This window comes from Penicillium daleae (assembly GCF_028827525.1).
Source record: "Penicillium daleae strain IBT 16125 chromosome Unknown utg000009l_segment0_segment0, whole genome shotgun sequence".
Taxonomy (NCBI): domain Eukaryota; kingdom Fungi; phylum Ascomycota; class Eurotiomycetes; order Eurotiales; family Aspergillaceae; genus Penicillium; species Penicillium daleae.
In genome coordinates this window covers 4,245,465-4,264,044 of record NW_026623157.1, presented here as the reverse complement: position 1 = coordinate 4,264,044, position 18,580 = coordinate 4,245,465, and the positions used below count along the sequence as shown (strand labels likewise).

General features: G+C 46.4%; 6 protein-coding genes across 6 annotated transcripts; 5 read left to right on the top strand and 1 right to left on the bottom strand.

Moving 5' to 3' along the window:
* Positions 1-224: 224 nt before the first annotated feature.
* On the top strand, positions 225-1,340 carry N7458_012676 (alpha-ketoglutarate-dependent dioxygenase AlkB family protein; the record flags this gene model as incomplete). The annotated part of the gene is made up of 1 exon (XM_056916057.1): positions 225-1,340. One exon carries the CDS (start codon positions 225-227, stop codon positions 1,338-1,340), a length of 1,116 nt encoding a protein of 371 aa, XP_056760811.1.
* Positions 1,341-3,122: 1,782 nt separating this feature from the next.
* Positions 3,123-4,775, top strand: N7458_012675 (uncharacterized protein; the record flags this gene model as incomplete). Its single annotated transcript, XM_056916056.1, has 1 exon — positions 3,123-4,775. One exon carries the CDS (start codon positions 3,123-3,125, stop codon positions 4,773-4,775), a length of 1,653 nt encoding a protein of 550 aa, XP_056760810.1.
* Positions 4,776-6,493: 1,718 nt separating this feature from the next.
* On the bottom strand, positions 6,494-7,649 carry N7458_012674 (DUF3431 domain-containing protein; the record flags this gene model as incomplete). The annotated part of the gene is made up of 3 exons (XM_056916055.1): positions 6,494-6,551; positions 6,605-7,174; positions 7,342-7,649. 3 exons carry the CDS (start codon positions 7,647-7,649, stop codon positions 6,494-6,496), a joined length of 936 nt encoding a protein of 311 aa, XP_056760809.1.
* A 4,400-nt stretch (positions 7,650-12,049) lies between these two features.
* On the top strand, positions 12,050-12,679 carry N7458_012673 (FluG domain protein; the record flags this gene model as incomplete). The annotated part of the gene is made up of 4 exons (XM_056916054.1): positions 12,050-12,071; positions 12,184-12,258; positions 12,445-12,531; positions 12,588-12,679. 4 exons carry the CDS (start codon positions 12,050-12,052, stop codon positions 12,677-12,679), a joined length of 276 nt encoding a protein of 91 aa, XP_056760808.1.
* A 243-nt stretch (positions 12,680-12,922) lies between these two features.
* Positions 12,923-13,571, top strand: N7458_012672 (uncharacterized protein; the record flags this gene model as incomplete). Its single annotated transcript, XM_056916053.1, has 2 exons — positions 12,923-13,246; positions 13,323-13,571. The coding sequence occupies 2 exons, from the start codon at positions 12,923-12,925 to the stop codon at positions 13,569-13,571; spliced, it is 573 nt and encodes a 190-aa protein (XP_056760807.1).
* Positions 13,572-14,015: 444 nt separating this feature from the next.
* Positions 14,016-14,425, top strand: N7458_012671 (uncharacterized protein; the record flags this gene model as incomplete). Its single annotated transcript, XM_056916052.1, has 2 exons — positions 14,016-14,206; positions 14,275-14,425. 2 exons carry the CDS (start codon positions 14,016-14,018, stop codon positions 14,423-14,425), a joined length of 342 nt encoding a protein of 113 aa, XP_056760806.1.
* Positions 14,426-18,580: the final 4,155 nt, after the last annotated feature.

Genomic DNA, 18,580 nt, shown 5'->3' with positions numbered 1-18,580 from the left:
TAAGTAAACTTCTTAGCTCTGACAGATCAACCAAAATGAGTAAGCTGATTTCTGACCAAATCGGGCATTCCAAACTTCATAGATCAGATCGCCAGCAGGTCCACTCGGCATGACATCACCCGACAAGCTTAATTTTCGCGCGTCCAAAACCCCGAACCGTCGGACATCACCACGCGTCTCCAGCAAAACCACAAACCCAATTCACCAATTTCACACGCAATACAATGTCAAAACGCACCCTAGACGCATTCTTCAAACCAAAAACCACAACACCCCCCACAAAACGCCCTAAACCAACCCCAACCGCCGATAATTCACCCCCACACTCTACCGAAGACATCACTGCCCCAGACACTCATCCCAGCTACCCAAGTCCAATCCCTCAACTACCCTCCCATATCTCAATCGCTCTCACCCACGGGACCCCGGCAAAGGAACCCCGCGCTATAAACAACCAACCAGACCTGGACCTCCTCTACTTCCAGCCATACATCACTCGACCCACCGCCAACGAGCTATTCAAGTTCCTGCGGCGCGAACTCCCCTTTTACCGGGTGAAATACACGATCAAGCGTGGTGGTATCGAGACGGAAATAAACACTCCCCGATATACGACCGTCTTTGGGGTAGATGATACGTCGCAATTCACATCATACCGCGATATCAAAAGCAAAAACAAAAACGAAGACGAAGACGATGAAGACGAAACCACCAACCCAAACGAAAACTCTATAAACAGCTCCTCCAACCTCTCCCTTACAGAAACAACATCCAAAACCCCAATCCGCAACACAAAATACCAATACACCCCACGACCCATCCCAACATGCCTCAACCAGCTAAAAGCCCGAGTCGAAGCCGCAACAGGATCCCGCTACAACTCTTGCCTGGTAAACTACTACTCGAGTGGGAACGACAGTATAGCCTTCCACTCCGACGACGAGCGGTTTCTCGGCGCGAGTCCGGATATCGCGTCGTTGAGTTTAGGCGGGGAGCGGGAGTTTGTTATGAAGCATAAACCAGTACCACCCCGTCACACAGGTTCGACCACGTCTCTCACTTCAACTTCAACTTCAGCTTCTCCTTCTACTGCTGGTACTACCCTGAAATTCCCCCTCTCCTCCGGCGACATGATCCTCATGCGCGGGTCCACACAATCAAACTGGCTACACAGCATCCCGAAACGCAAAGGGAGGAGCGGAGAGGCTGTGGAGGGACGGATTAATATCACGTTTCGGCGGGCGATGGTGCCGGCGGGGACGAATAATTATTATCGGTATAATGTTGGGGATGGGGGTGTTTGGAGGTGGGATGGGGGGAGGGGGAGATGGTTTGTGTAGAGGAGGAGAAGGAGGAGCAGGAAGGGTAAAGTGTGAGTGTGGGTGTATAGAAGGGCGAGGGTTGTATTTTGATTCTTGTTTTAGTGGGAATTGGGATTAAGAATAGAGTCTCGAGATTGGTAGACGTATGGTTTCGAAGCATAGAGGCCGAAGGACTGTGGCTATAGAGATGATATACAACAGAAAGTAATCTAACAAGATAATTCCCACACGAAGCAAAATGATACAGTGCGTCTCGAAACTGGTGCACCCTGGTACATTCTTCGAGAGATTCTCTAGACCCACCGCCAAAATACACGAGTATATTTTGGGAGTTTTCTGGAGTCCCCCTGCCAATGTAACGCGTATTGATTTATACATATATTACATACTAATTACAAGCATGTATTCGCTTGTAAATTCAATTCATCTGCTACCTCCATACCTCTCCTCCAGAATAGGCTTCACTCGGGAGGCGCACTTAACCATTAATTACAAGTGGTCGAACCAAGGATGGCTCCAAACTTAGCTCCTTCCAAGCATAAGCTTGTCTATGACATGATTCCACAGTGGGGAACTATCTGTGCCGGAGATGGCGGAGGCTACGAGCTACAACAGTAGTGCTATCCGAAGCATCTCTTCTAATATGCGGATGTTTGGCAACGTCAAACTACCGTCTAATGAAAGCGGACGACCCCGTAATATCACTCTAGTTATGCTCGAGGCGTTCTCCTTTAAAATTAGTAGGGGAGATCCTTGGCACTTTCAGCCACAGAAATCTAGAAAAGTTCGTGAAAAGCAGATACAACACTTAACTAGTTAGTTAAGTGACGAACAGTATATTAATCAGCATCGACGTTCGCTTACAAGAACTCTTAAATTAGAAGTCCAGGTTCCCCAGAAATAGTAGCTATGAGGCTCAACTCGGGAACTTCTTTCTTCATTCGTCCTGGTTTTCCTCGCCTGGGCTGCATAAGGCCAAAATAGTAGAGATCAGCGGCTGTGCAGTCGGTGCATACGAGCGATCCACTTTTAGGGGTGCCTGGAGCGACCATTTGCAGTCCTATCACATCGCGTATCCTCACCCGAGCTTACTTATGCCGGTGGCCTGGCCCAATGAAAGTTCTCCAGGTTCGCCCTCAAGGCGGGGCTTAGTGTTTATCCTGGCGGCTGATGCTCCAGGAACTTTAAGGTGGGCTTGGATCTCAAGTAGTATGGCGTCTGCGAGAGAGACAGTGCGAATCGTCACCAAGATGCTGATGTATCTCATCTCAGGGCCGCCTGTCGCGACGTCTCTGCAGGGGTACTATAGAACCAGCACCCCCTGACCCAACACTGCCGCTATTTCTGTTTCAACACGCACTCAACCCTGTGTCCGAATCGGACTCGTCAATACTCCTACACAGGATATTCCGGTAGTCGCTACTAAAAAGTTTCACTCTTATAACACTGGACACCTGACTGCATTATCTCTATTCTAGGAAGCTTATGGACGATTACATCTCTACTGTGTGCTACTTCCCCAAAGACCAAGATCAGATTCAATGGTCAAAGGCTAATAGCTACACAGAACCACCGATTCGCGCATTGTTACACCAAACGCAACCTATACCATTACCTGAGCCCAAGAGCACGGACTTTAAGCCCTCGATTCTCAAGATGGAGCAATCAAAACCACCATCAAGACTTAGTCGAGCTCGTAAGCTCGTACATGGCAGGAAATTAGATCTTTCGAAACACAGAAGCGACCATTCGTCGAGGAGCCATCACCACCGCGAAGGGGAAGATGAACCAGAATTCGACATGGCGACTGCTACAAGGACTGGGTGTATTGCCACTGTATCAATAGGCGCCATCCTCTCCCTCCTTTGCCTGATATCCGGGACTTACATCCTTAAAACCAATCCAGCAAAACTAGGCGCTTTCCTTTCAATTTCTTCAAAAGCCAAGGAAGCATTAGCCCTAGTGATCAATTTTGCACTGACGCTCTGCATCGATGGCATGATGTTCGTGCATTCCGTTTCGCTGCGTTGGACACTGTATCATGAGGGACGGCTGGAGTACAACACCAATATTCGCCTCTTCACCAGCTCAAAAACAGTCGGCCCAAACAGATGGTACATGAACGTGGTGGCCCTCTTCTTCTTGGTGCTATCATATGGCTCTTCATCCGTTCTATTTTTGTCTGATGAAACCACTCTATTCCTTGAGATGGGTGATCATGGTAATCCAGTGATGATCAACGCCACAGCTCTGGTAGGACTGGGACTGGGGCTCGCAGGCCAAGCCGCTGTCGCCGGATGGTGTCTAGCTTCGGGCTGCAAGTTGGTACCGACCTGGAGTTCCAATCCACTCAACACCACTTTAGCCGCGATTCGAAAAGGCAACTTCGCTCACCGTCCCGGAAGATGTATGCTGTCGGTCCACCAAAAATATCTACGGCCGAACCAAGGCGTATATCCTGCGGGGAAACAAGGAAGCATACTTCAAATCCAGCGTTCGGTGCGATACATTCTCGCACTGCTGTGGGCACTCGTCATACTTGCCATCGCCTGGACAGTCGCCATGGTCACTATGTCTATGTCCTACGGCAACCAATATGCCCCTATTGAGGGCGTCACGGAACCTTTACCATGCTGGAGATTTGGGATCAACTGGAATCCAGACATTTCGGTGTGCTCTATAAACGTGGTAACGCTGGTTATGTCCCAATCCGGTAACACCTACAAGCCAAACTCCGCAACAATCTCGTACGGTGCGGGGGCAGTACTTTGCGTTGTCTTTGTTTGTCTCGTCCAGAGCAGTCAGACAATTGGATTGCACTGTGTGGAGCTACTCGTCAACTTGTCGAGAGACGAAGGGGCTTGGCGACAGGCCTACGGCGAAAAAAAGCAAGAGGCTCCAGGGGCACAGCTATCCACAAATCCATTCCGAGCAGCTCTATCGAGCTGGGAAAACATTTTTCTTTTCGTCGCTAAGGCGATGCTGCATTGGGTTATGGGTCAGAGCATGTTCGTTTCCGTCGCCTTTGGAGACGAAACCCCTGGAAACAATGCCACGTATGGGCCCAACACTTTCCTGGTTGCTATGATATATTCGCGGCTGTTCTTTTTCTCGATACTAGCCTTTTTCCTCGCAACCTTTGCGACATACCTGGCTCTCAAGCGATCTCGAGGCTGCCAACCTGCCACCCTGGGGCATTTGCAGACTCTGGCCGATCTCATCGATGACTGGAAAACAGACAAGAATGGCCGCATATGGTGGGGGGATAAAACTCGTCTATTAGAGGCTGATGGTGGGCTTCGGCACGCTGGAACAAGTTGGGATAAGAAGATGCTTAGTCCAGTCTGTACTGTGGCTAGATATGCTGGTGCGAGAACCGAATCAGAGCTCAAGATTGGGTCGGTCTCTTATCGGGCGAATAATGGCAGGCCTAGATACTCTAGATTTATGTGAGAACGAGGGCCGCTAGTCCCACACTTCACATTAGACAAACAAATTACAGGTTAGTGTATTAGAAGCGTCCTCTTTTATTTGCTCCCAGTAGGATCTAGGCGGTTGAGTCAGGTCCTGTTCTGTATCCTTTGACCACAACTCGATTGTTCAATTAAACCCTCTACTCGATCTGGTAGTGGATACGGTCCGGAGATTATTCACCCTATACACTTCCATCTGCACGTTCAACCACAGGATCAAAACTCTGCTGGCCGGACGGATGTTGATGCAAGGAAGGGGAACATTTACCAAACTATGTCCTCGGGATCGGGTGAAGGGCAGATTACTGATGGCGTCCGTTCGCGGTTTGGGTAACCAGGGGTGGGGGCATACGTGAGAGTCCGTTCCCACAGATTGGGCACTTCAGGTCGATGTGCATCATCATCATCGCTGAGAGGAGCGTAAGTATGCTACTGAGGAATCTAAGGAGTCTAGTAACATGGTTGTGTGTTAGCTTCCACCAGGTGTGTAACAGGGCGTCAAGAAGAGAAAACTGTGGCTGGCAGGCTGAGTATTATGATAAGCAGGTTCACAAGTGCTTGCAGGTACAGTACGCGAGTAATGCAAGACACAATCTGCAAGGTCTGGTGCCGAGTAACCCGCAGTCCGTCACTTGGACATTCAAATGGCAGAGGTAAGTGTCAGGTCGCCAGGTTCTCAAAAGGCACTCCCCCAACTATAGTGTTTGATGTGTTTGCATTTCCATGGAATTTCTCTGGGGTCGACAATACAGTTACGAGACAAGGTGCCGACCGTAGTTTAATATAAGTATATCACAGTATCGAGACATTCCGGAGCTGTTATTAATATAGTCTAGTGTCTCTTGGCGGTGGGTCTAGAGTATCTCTCGAAGAGTGTAGGACGGTGCACCAGTTTCGAGACGCACTCTAATACTCAGTTCTTCATACTCCTCTCCTAGCCCAAGCCTTCCGTGCCACTGCGACCGATTCCCACTGTCCAACAATCAAGTAATATACAAGCCTTAGAAAAGGTACATGTCATTCAAGTCCAAAAATAATTCTATTCATGTACACAGCTAAAACAAGCCTCGTCAAAGGGAAGGTATCACCAAACCACCCAGCGAATCAACATGATCATCTCATCCCCACGGGAAACGTAAACAATTCGCAACCTGCAATCGCATAAGCCAGGCCATGCATACATCGAGGTCCAGCGCCAACACGGCGCAGACAAATGCTCGAACCCAAGTTCAAGTTCCAGCTCAAGTTCAGCCTCGATGCCCGTGCAAAAGTAGAGATGGAGATAAAAGGTGACGGTCAAGACCGTCAATGTCAAGGTTCAAAGTTCAAAGCTCATCGCGAAACTCCATGTACATTGCTCCCAAAAGAAAATAAACAGCGAAGCTGGAAGTCGTCATGTGCACTGGTAATCCGGTCCATCAAACGTCATTTCCCGTGTCCGCGCCTGTGCTGTACGAGGTAGATATGCCGGTGTAGAGGTGAGACGGCAAGGTAGGACCAGACGGTACGAGTGAGGGTAAAATGGTGGATAAAAAATTCCCTCCCATCGAGAAGAAAAGAATACAGGTCAAGGGGGCGTGATTTTATGGAATACAAACATGGATGTAAAAAGACGAAGAGATGGGAGGAAAAGGGAGAATAGAAAGGCCCGTAAGTAGGGCTGCCGGTGCGGTTTGGCCGGATGGGAATATGGGCTGATTAGTCGACGACCTCCTCGCCGTACACGTCGGCGTAGCACTGGAATGTATCCGGGCAGCTGTGTCACAGTCAGTATAAAGGAATCTACCAGGGTCGGGTGCCGCGTCTTACAAGATAGGATCCTTGCCGAAGATAATGTGCCATGAATACTCCATAATGTTGGAGGTGACGTCGTCCGGTAGATCATTATTCAACACCCAGTCATACATGCGCTTGTAATCGCTGAGCGGGCGTTGAAGCACCTGGTCGCGCGACACGGCAAATTGCGAGCAACACGGCGCGCCAATCTCCTTGGGCACATTATTATTACCGAATAGCGCCTTCCATGCCTCCGCGTAATGCTTCTCACCCGTGTTGCCCGGCTTTGTCGGCTTGCGGAATGGCTGGATCTCGGCCGGACAACCGGGCGACAATTGACAGCGCAAACTGACGAAGCCCTCGGCCTGAACAAAGTCGTGCTGGAGGGCGCGCACGGAGTCTATATTGTTGTAGTCCATGGTATCGGTGTGCCAGGCGCGGGGCCATCCGTCGCGGTGGGGGTGCAGGAAAAGAATGATGGCCGGGAGATCATTGTAATGGTCGACAATGTATTGCAGATAGGGCAGAGCCTCGCGACCCTTATTCTTCGGCGTGCGCACGGGCGCCGATGGGTCGTCGACGGTGTAGATGAAATTGCGCCAGCTGGAGAAAGTGGGTTGGTGTCAGCCTAGTCTTGGACATTTTTGGAGAGGGTCTGAGCCAAGACACGCCCACCGCCCCTGAGGTGAGCGACCAAAAAAAGAAGGGAATGGTGTGCCCAGTGGCTGAGACAGCAATTAGACATTTTTTGTAAGCTGAACCAAACTTACTCGGCCAATTCCGCGGATACCCAAGCAGTGTCCTCCTCACGGAGTTTACCCATGACAATGATACCCTCATCGGGGATCACAATAGGGGTTTGTTGATAAGTCAAGACATTCGAGCGTCCCGTTCCAGCACCCCATTTCCGATGACTAGCCTCTTGCGCTGGTTGTGGTCGGAGTGCGGCGTGGAAAGATGTCGTGTCGAAGCGCCAGAAGGACTTGGGACTTTCTTGAGCGCTCAGGCGACGGATGAGGAGGAAAAGGGCGAGGATAATGAGCGCGGCGGCCGAACCGACTCGATGTGATAGCCTCATGGCATTCCGTGATGACTGTGTATGTCGGAGGGGGGGAAGGTAAAAAACGAGTGACGAGAAGATGTTGTTAAGGGAAGGAGGGAAAGGAGGGAGGACGAGGAGAAAACGGCGCGGGCTGTCAGGAACGGAGGCGGAACCACATGCGGCTGACGGAGCAGGAGGAGGAGGAGGAGGAGGAGGAACAGAAACGGGGGTTACACAAGCACTTGAAAAGATTCGAGAAAACTTCCCGAAATGGACGTGACCGAAGGTAGGGAAAAGAGAAGACAGTCGTAGTCACGGACAATTCTCGAGGCTCAACACGAAGGAAAATACTGTAACAAGACGAGGATCACGACACCCGACCACTTTCCACTGTCTTACTCTTAGCCTCGTAGGAAAGTAGACTGTGAGTCCACTGCGACTGCGTGATTGGGACAATTTCATTCGTGGAGACCGGTGGACAGGATCCGCGATGCTGATTGGTTGAATCCGGTAGATTCGAGGTGATGACCCGATGCACGGTCGTCCGCGGGTCGATCGATGTACCAGTCAAGTATCCCGACACATAATGTAGTATGAAAGGATACTTCTCTTGTACTTGGCTCGGCGCCGATCTCCCTCCCCCGATGTTAGTGAACAGTTAGTTGTCTTTCCCCTGGAACTGGACCCCTCAACCTCAAAACAGATCCATCTCGACCGGACTGCGATCGGCACTTTTTTGCTTAGCAGAAACTAAGATTATACAATCTGTCGGACGTAGCAGTATTCCCCTTGGAATCAGCAACCCCCATCATACTGTCGCATCAGATACCGTATACTTGTACTCTTCATAACATATACTACCAGCCCTACTCCTACGATAGACACCCCGATTTCCCATCTAATCATGTCTAACGGGACTTAGGTTCTCCTTTTTACCCGGCACATGAAATAAGCCTTTTATGTGCCTTCCGCCGCCGCAAGGGGGTACGTGTCGTGCAGCCTCCACCACACGCACTATACGTCATGATAGACTATAAGCTCAGAAGGGGGAACTTACAATTCTCCCTACCTATGCTATACGATTTTTGAAACCATTTGAAATCACGAAAATTGAATGACCCTTTTCGTTGAACCGGGTACCTAGGTGGGGGGTAGGAAATTCTCTCACGAACGATCGGCGCCGCTAAATTCTGCACCTACAGTAAGAACAGGGTCTAGGTATCTACAGTATGTAGGATGGGTGAGTACGTACGTTATGAATGGGGCTTTTTGTTAGCTTGTAGTGTAAACAAACCTATACTTCCAATTGTATATACTCCGGTTGCTGGGTCCGGCAACCAACATCAAGGTTCACCCCGAGAACGTCCAGTGGTGTTTCACAAGTCTTCGTCCACCCTCGCCCTACCGCCTAGTCTTCCGCTTTCGGTGCAAACTTGACGAGTCTATAACTTGTCATAAAGGTGACTTTAGTTTTGTTTATGATGAAATCCATTCAAATTCTAATATTAGTCTCTATCCATTTCCTTGGAACCATGATATGAGCGTAACTTATGGAGGAAATAAGAAGATGATTTGACCGGCAGAATATTATATCATCACCAGGTAGACGAAGACCACTGCATCCGGCCGTACGAGTACGAGCAACCATACAGTGGTATAGTCCCCACCAAAAAAGGAAGTCAAGTGGATAATTTTACACACGGACATCTATTAATCTATATTTATTTTAAGGGGAAAGCCTTGCTAGGTACTCACTAGCAGTCTTGTCATCATACCCCACTTATCATAGGTCCGTACCAGTACTACGGTAGGATATATATTCCAGTGGTGGCACTACTTTATCCGTGGCGATCACCTCTTAACCTAACCGGCCGGAAGACCCTGCATAAAACAAATGCATAATAAATGAAACTAAATTAAAAGGACAAGGGACACCGGGATTACTGAGACACAAGTTACACAACAGACACTCGGGAGTCGCACTAAAAAGCTTAGATCTAGGTAGCTACCCGGGTGGCGTGATTGAGAGGAAGAGGATAGTGAATCGATTAGAGGTACTGTCGATTGTTAAGCCGACCGAGGCTTTAGAAGCCCTACGTAGGTTGACCTTTTTACTATAAGCAGCAGAAGGAGCCCAATGAGTAGCACATTATGTTAAGCGATTATGGGGATACAAGAGAGATTTGCAGAGGGTTCAGAGCGATATTCGTGACTTTTTTTCAGATATATCGAACACCTAGGTTAACGAATGAAACCCCATTATCAAGAATAGTTCGTTATAACCAGGTTTTACTGTAGGATGATTTTGGCTGGAGAAAGTCTTCTTGGGGCTCCTGCGGGTCTGTAGCTGTGTGACTGGCACTGGCCGTAAGAGACTGAAACTCGGCGATGTGGACTTGGTTTTAAGTATGACTCTGGGAAAGAAAGCCTGTGTAGCTGAGCGGGCACTGTATCTCGTTCCCCGTCATCCTTTATTCCTGAGAAAGTCTTTCCTAGGTCCCCACCCATTGACAAGCAAGAACTAACGACCAGAAAGATATAAGCCGCATTGAAACGGGTTAAATACAGTCTACAGTAGACTGTCACGCACGGTCAATGCAAGCAGTGATGGTAGAAGCAACGCAGCCAGGGATACCACTGTCAACGATCAGATTCACTTCTCCCGCCGAAGACGGAATTAACTTACAATATGTATGTCTGAGGCCTGCCATATAGCAACTTAATACAAGTTCTCGGGCGTGACCGGTGAGATTTGCAATATAAGCCGTGTCTGAAATAGCGCGACGGATGATCTATCTTGGTTTTAGAGAGATCGCAGGTTTTGAAAAGCAGTGTTCCATCTCACTTCTTGAGACCCAGGTCCATGGAAATGTTTCTGCAACTGGCTTCGGAACTCTGCACCTAAAACGTTATTTGTAATAGTCGCACCCATAGTCATAGCAAAGCAGAAGGAAAGCATATACCCTGCTGTAGCCATGGCTACTTCGGTGGGAGCCAATAAGGCCACCATCGCGACGAACGAGGCGCCTGAGGAAATCCCCGTCCCCAACCCAGCGAATAATATATTAAAGGATTCCCACATTCCCGTGCTCCCGTTCCAGCAAAAGAAGAGAAGAATATAAGTAATGGAGGATATAAGTCCTGACAGGAATAGCAAGACTTTATATCTTCCCGTTCTTTTGATAATAGTCCCTGCAATAAAGCCGCCGATCGTGTTACCCACCACCGCAGGGACAAGATGAAGACCAGCAGTCGTAGTCGAGGCACGGGCGGTAACCTGGAAGTAGAGAGGCACGTAGGAACTAGGATTAGCGATAGTAACATATGGCGATAGCAACCTGTAGAGGAGCGTTAAACCCAAATTGGAACGCTAAACTCCATTGCGTAATTCACCGTCCTACAGACTACGGAGTAATTAGGGGTGACGGTGAAAAGACCACGATTGTGCGTGGCTTTTGGAGGGAGAATCGTGGTCTTTTCACCTAGCGCTTCGGACACCACAGGGGTAGCCAAATTAGGCTTAGCGTGGTTTCCATTAATTCGTGTACATACACAAGTCCGCCCGTCCCGTAAAATCATAGGGCAAAGGGTATAAATAAGCCTTGAAAGATCAGTTGAAGGTTATCCTCATATCTGATTTTCTCCAAGAGAGATACTATTGTTATACATAACAGAAGTTTGATCGTCTACGATGCCAAAGAAAACTCGAGCCAAGAGTACTGAAATCGACTGGAACTTATTCGTTCACTAACTAGATACGCAAGTCAACAGTGACTATGCCGAAGCTACAAAACAAAATCTAAAGCACATAGAACGCAATTTTCGCAAGTTAGTCTATCTATCCTCTCACTTATTCCTTCCAGGTTACTTATAAATAATGCCAGGTTTACCCAAAAACTGGACCTACCTGATGCTCAACAATAGCTCAAGAATATCACATTACGGGTAGTTAAAGGATTTCTTCGATGGTATCTCGACAACTATAATGTTGAATATTAGTCTACTTTCCTTGGTTTTGTAAGGTATTTCAGAATATATTAGTATAAAGAAATATACCGCGAATTTTCTTACGATCTTCGTCGAAAAATGACTATAGTACGTACTATCTTAAATCCCTTTAACGATAAATACTTACTATTAAAGCTCGTATATACTACGCTTACCGACGAGTACGAGCTTAATCTAGGTAGTAAAACGTAGCTATCGGTCAATATCGACGATCTCTTATACTCGACCTATCACCTCCTTACCGTGTATAATATTATATTCCCTACCTTTCGCTACTAAGGTTAATTAAGTATATTACGGAAAATAATAACTTCCATATCGGCACGATCTAGAATATTAGTCGAATCTTCCGGCTATATAAGGAGTAATAATACCTTGAAATAGAAGGATATTGAATTATATATAGTGAAAAATCCCGACAATCCGACATGCCAGGTTCTCCTTATAAGAGTTATATATAGGCTTAACAAAGGCAAGAGGAACAAAGGCGTACTGTAAGAAGCATAATCTATATAAGATACGCACCGTCCTAACAAAAGCAGACCTATTTTCACCTATATAGAACGGAACGATAACCTGGGCCTTTATGTTATTCAGGATATTCTTGAATATACCTTTCTCGACAAGGCGTTTACTAGTAAGTATATTAAATGTCCCTGAGATATTTAGAGCCTTATAAAGGTCCCGGAGTACCGGCTTAGTACCCCTATTCACTTTAAAGAGGCTGTTAAAGAAATTCTAATCTTTAGAAGGGCTATAAAGAATAAAGAGGGTCTTTGGATCACTGATCTATAACACGCACTGACCTATAGTACGGCGCTAGAATATAAAAAGTCTTTAAGCGCTTCAGCTAGATCCAAAACGAAAGGAACCCTATATAAATATCGGAAAGAGGCTACTATAAATTTAAGTATAAAAGGGTTTAACTTAACTTTTCTCTAATATACACTAATATTATCACTTCAGGGCATCTAGACGAATATTCAAGGAACGCTATTATAGGCTATACACGGAGCAGTATATTTGCCTACTACGTCTCTATTAGAGATAATACTTAATCTACCTTTATAGAGACTCCTGCTAGAGATGCTTTACTTAAACTTGCTTATAACTCAAGCCTTACACGGGATATATCCGCACCCTAGGATCTTATAAAGCCTCAAAAGAGGTCCCTTAAAAACGACCTAGAGCTCAATCGATTAAAGCAGGAGTATTAGGGACTTCGGAACGACCTTATTACGGAGTTCTATTAACTAAATAAAGCAAGATATACTAATGCTAAGCGATATAGGGCATATCTTATGCTTCAAAAAAAAGTCAAGGCCCGACGAAAGAAAATTTATAAGGAGGCTAAAGAAAGAGCCCGCGATGATTTTTTTGAGAATATTAGAAACCATATTATCGATAAGAACTATCAGGGCAACCCTTTAGCCTTCGAACCGGACACGTCGTATATACAGCCGGAAAGAAAGGGGCTCGCCGACCTTGAATTCAAGAACAGAGATATTAACACTATTAATGATATAGAGTTGATTGAAGACCGGATCCGTTCACTAGAGCTACGACTACGACTTCACGGACTCTATATACCGAAGGCCTTGCGAAAGCGAGTAAAATTTGAGTCCGTGCCTGCTATAAAATCTGAACCGCAATCTTTCCTATAGAAAAGTGCCACTAGCCTTGAATGTCCAGTATACTTAGGCGTCACCGATATACACCCTACAGCAAAGCAATTTGGATATTCTCGGAAGGACGCGCTGCAAAAGCATTTCAGGACCCATAAGCTTCCGCAAAGGTTTCCAAAGGGTCGCTAGTGCGATGTCCCTAGCTGTTCAGAAGTGCTGTTTACGCTTGCACAGTACATGCTACACCAAGCGGACTGCCACAAAATATTCCTTTAGAGCAGATCGGTTCAACCCCGCATGGTTCCTTGATAATTGGATCTTGTAGAACCACAGGCACTTCTGTGCTAGGTGAATAATCGATGACTCTACCCTTTTGATTACCCAGCTGTGCATACATACATTCCGATTAAGCTCTGTAGTGTCTTGTCATCTCAAAGGTCTATAATCGTGCAAGGGTATCCCTGGTGACCAACAGTGTTCTGTCTCCTTAAGGAAAGCAGGTAGGCAAAATCTCTTTCCGGCGGTGAGAAGCTCACTATCCCTTGCAGCATGTCTCAATCCGGGGCGGGGCGGCGCCGGGGGGAATTGAAATTCTACAATAAACCCAGGCAGGTACTCTTGATCCAAGTTAATTACAATTTCCCAACCACTCGAGTCGCGAAGTGATATTACTTTCATAACTGACAACCTCAGCGAACTTGAGAGGGAACTTAAGAAGGCGGTTGGAAGTGTTAGGCTGGCGATGGAAGACAGCGCGCCTAACTCCGATATGACAACCGAAGGCAGCAGTTTGACGACAGGCCTGAACCTCGAAGGCTTGGTGCATGCCCTCCTGTCTAATAATATAGAATTGGACAAGAGACTCAGCGCGGTTGAAGCCAAAGTGATGACTATAGATCTCACGAAGCCTGGCGAAAGAAGTAACGCCGCATTAATTCACGAGAACACCGCCGGGGATAGGTATGTAAATCCCATTATAAACTAGGACAGGTCACGATCCTAATGAGGAATTCATTCTAGCTTTATAGACAGTCTGATCAGGCTATACCCGGCAGAGTTCGAGTGGTGAGGACGCGGGATATCAAGGATCTGATAATAGAAGAGCAACAGGAGTGGCGAGAGAGAACGCATGATGCTGTTGAAGATGTTGAGGTTTATGTCGAGGGGCAGCTCTGGTAGGTTATGCTTATGATTATTCTATGTGCTATAGCATATATATTAATAAGATACCTCTAGCCCGTCGTGCAATAGAGGAATCTCTAAATAGTGCTTTATCGAGGGTTGTTTCGACTAGTGCTTTGCGCATTCTGCTATTTGTACAGGTGACAATAGCCAAGTTACAAAGCATATCACCTCCCTAGGGAAGGATGACTATAGGAATAGCGTTATAAAAACATTCACTGAAGAGGTTGAATTATGCAATTCCGAAGAAGCAGGCGCGGATTGTAACATATTTAGTTGCGGTAAGTTTAAAGGCAATATGATATTTGCAGAACTAATTTGGATTTTATATAGAATACTCTCGTGGGGAATAGCAAGAGGAGGAGTGGAATGACTAGATAGCACGGCAATCACCGTAGTATAGTGAATAAAGCAATCGGCTTGCGCATATTATATCACCTTATGTCTGCTTCATCGATGCAGGTTGAACTCTAGTGTTATTGCATAGAGTCATAATATAGAATACTAAACATTTATCCCCTATTTGAGGAAGCAGGTGCTTGTATTTTGAATAGCCGATCAAGTATGTATACTAGTATTTAGAAAGGGTTGAAACCTCTATCACTTGCTGTAGTTATTAGGAGGGAGCTTGCTATAGGCAGATAGTCCCTTTTGCGGTAAGGGGTATAAATACAGGCGGCAAGGGAGTTCGCCCTTGGAGAGCAGAAAGCTATACATTAAGGCTACAGATCAGCACCACAAAATATGTCTAAATGTCACCGCTTGTAACTTAATCGTCAATCTTATTTATTACACGGTCAATTTGGTTGAGTCTCTAGGAAGTGCTTGAGGATTGAAGTCCAAGTTCGTTTCTAACTTGATAATAGTTCATCGCAGCTATAAAGACACCGGTTCGCTCTTAGTTTACCTGTCCCTAAACTTTCTTTCTCGTTAAATCTCTTACGCCAGAACTAAGTTACAATCTATCGACGGTGATTTGCTCAAGAAATGGAATCTTCAGACTCAGAAAGTTCGGAAACAGATTAGACCGCGATAGACTTCAATCGAGTTAGAGACGAACTTCGACTTCAATCCTCAAGAACGTCCGAGAGACTCAACCAAATTAACCGTGTTCGCGCCAACGGGGTTGGCGATCATGTTGTATTGCCACAGTTAGTGGTATACGGCGACCAGTCCGCAGGAAAGAGCTCTGTCCTAGAAGGTATCAGCAGGATTCCTTTCCCTAGACAGGATGGTTTGTGTACTAGGTTCGCGACGGAGATTGTCCTACGGCATAATTAACAGGCGAGTCGTATGACGGCCACAATCACTCCTTATTCCTCGCGGGATAAGGAGGGAAGAAGGCGCCTAGCTTTATTTCGTAGAGAGTTTCGGACCTTCATAGAGCTTCCTAGTATCATTAAAGCTGCAGGGCTAGCTATAGGTGTCCGTACCTCTAAGAACTAGGTTAACGCTCCTGCTTTTGCCGCTGACGTTCTGCGATTAGAGCTAGTAGGCAGGACAGGACTTCATTTAACTATTATTGATTTGCATAGATTGATCTCGGTTTCCGAGGACGAGCGTGATATGCAACTGGTCAGTGACTTAGTTAACTTATACCTTGAAAGTACACGTACTATCGTCCTTGCGGTTGTCCTAGCAAGTAGCGATGTCGATACTTAGGGTATTATCTAACGTGCTCGTTACTATGATAAGGATGGGTTAAGGACGGTTGGGATTATTACAAAGCCTAATCTTATCAACAAGGGAACTAAGCCGCGAGTAGTACGCTTAGCTAGGAATTTGGATCGCACAAAGCTCAACCTTAGATTTTTCCTTCTCAAGAACCCTTCTCCGGTTGAATTATCCTAAGGCCTGTCTTCGGAGGTAAGAAAACGTGCGGAACAAGAGTTCTTCTCTCGCGAACCGTAGAGAGGTCTTAGGCTTGATCTATCGCGGGTTAGGATTAAAAATCTTCGAGTATTTCTGCAAGATCTTCTTAATAGTCATATTAAGCGTGAGCTACCTAAGGTACGGGAGGAACTACGTGAGCTCCTTAAACGAAATAGCTAAGAACTTGCCTCTCTCGGAATAGAACGAAATACCGCGAGTCAGATCCGGATATACCTAACGTAAGTCAGCGCCGACTTCTAGAGTTTGGTCCAAGCCGGTATTGACGGAGACTACGGCGGCCGTAACGCAAAGTTTTTTGACGCCTAAGGCGAGGATTTCATTAACCGTCTGCGCGCGATAGTCTATCTAGAAAACGAAAAGTTCGCTAATTATATAAGGGAATATAGTTAGACGCGCAAAATCACTTCTTAGAGAGATACCGAGTCTTCTAAATTATCCTCTTCTAAAGAGGAGGTAACAGGGTTAACTTTGAATAAGTATAGCTAGATCCTTGTTACTAAGGACAGAATAGCTGCGTAGGTCAAACAAGTAAGTAACGGATCTAATATCTATCAGTCAGCTCTGATCATCCTAGGTATATTATCGAACATACGGAAGAGAACTGCTAGGAAACTATAACTATTCCCTACTTACTAAGCTATTTTATTCGTAGTCTATACGGTAGGGCAAAATCGCTCGGGACTATCTTGACGCCGTTACAGATTTAGTCTTAAGCTTTATGTAAGCAGTATTGAAATTCGTAATAAAGGACACTAAGGTTCGGTAAAATGTTTATAGCTACGTAGAGAAATCTGTTCAAGAGAACATCCAGTATACGATTAACGAATTGAATATACTGCTCGAGGATAAGGCGCGCTAACCTATCACGTATAACTATTACTATACGGACAATATCCAGAAAGCTCGAAGTGACTAGTCAAAGCGCTAGATTTAAGACTCGATACACAACGTAATTCGAACGGACTAGAATAGAAAATTTTATGTAAGCAATTCGTCTAAGGAAATTGAAAGACTCGTCACTTCACTTTAAGAGCAGATTGTTGTCGATATGACGAAGCAGGCCTGCGTCAGATTACATCTGCCCGTTTCTTCGAAGCGCTTTCCGAAATCGCTATCGTGGGACAGTAGCCTGTTAATTGAGTTATTAGGAGCCCACAGTACTTCAAAGAACTGTGCACCCTCCGCCACCGGAACATATGTAATTCCGACCCCACAACCGTGAGTAGTAGTGTTGGTTGGACAGTTTCGCCAGTGTCCGGGTTCGGACACAACAAGAGTGACAGTGGTCGCGCGACAGAGGGTGATGTATCACCCGCTCTCACCCGGCTACGCACCCCGTTTATTGCGCACTCACCCTTTTCATCCCTGGTCGCGCGACCCTAAAGTGGCGATGACCCATTTCTCCACCAAGCCAAACTACCTCATTTGCTAGGGTGGGCAAATGGCGCTGGGCTTAAGTACGGCTGAGCGGACGGGAAGCCCTGTTCTCCACACACTATGGTCGTATGTACTAAATACGCCGTCGTAGAGAATCATAGGCCAGTGGGCTAGCTAACTACGTTACTAACTACGTTAGGGAGTCTAGTGCGCTCGATTCTAGAAGAACGCCTGGTTTAAGAAAAACAGATTTTTAGGCTCGGCCTGTCTTCTGCATCTTATTAAGCTTATTTTAGATTAACTAGTAATTTATTACTATGGCGACTGTCATTAAGCCCGAAGAGGAAGTTGGATGACAGTTTTATTTCGGTGCGGATCACTCGGGAAGCCGATGGCCGGGTCTAGACTACTCACCTCAAGCAGCTCTAGCCTGCCTAAGGGTGAAAACATCTTAGGTTCATCTGTTTGTTACATGTGGCGTTAGGCTTCCCTTCATTTGAGCCAGGATGATAGCCAGTTCATATAATTATCTAGGTTTGATTAGAGTTAAATAAGCGTTTAGCTATTGTAACCTCGCGGCAGCCAATCAATCAAGACCAACACAACGCGAGAGCCAACCATTCCAAGGTGGAAACAGATTAGTGCAAAACGACGATAGCACCGTGTACTCCTAGCGCCGCCACGGTCACGATACGCAACCACTTCAGCCTGCTCACTTAGCAGGGCTAAGTCTAGAAGGGACGGAACACACTAGGAACAGCTACTATCTTCACCCAAAAACTTACAGTCTATTACGTCGGCGGTAATTCATTCACAGACAGAAGTGACACTCGCTAGATTTTCAAGGCCTCCCTAGCTCTTATATTTGTTTGCATTTCCGTG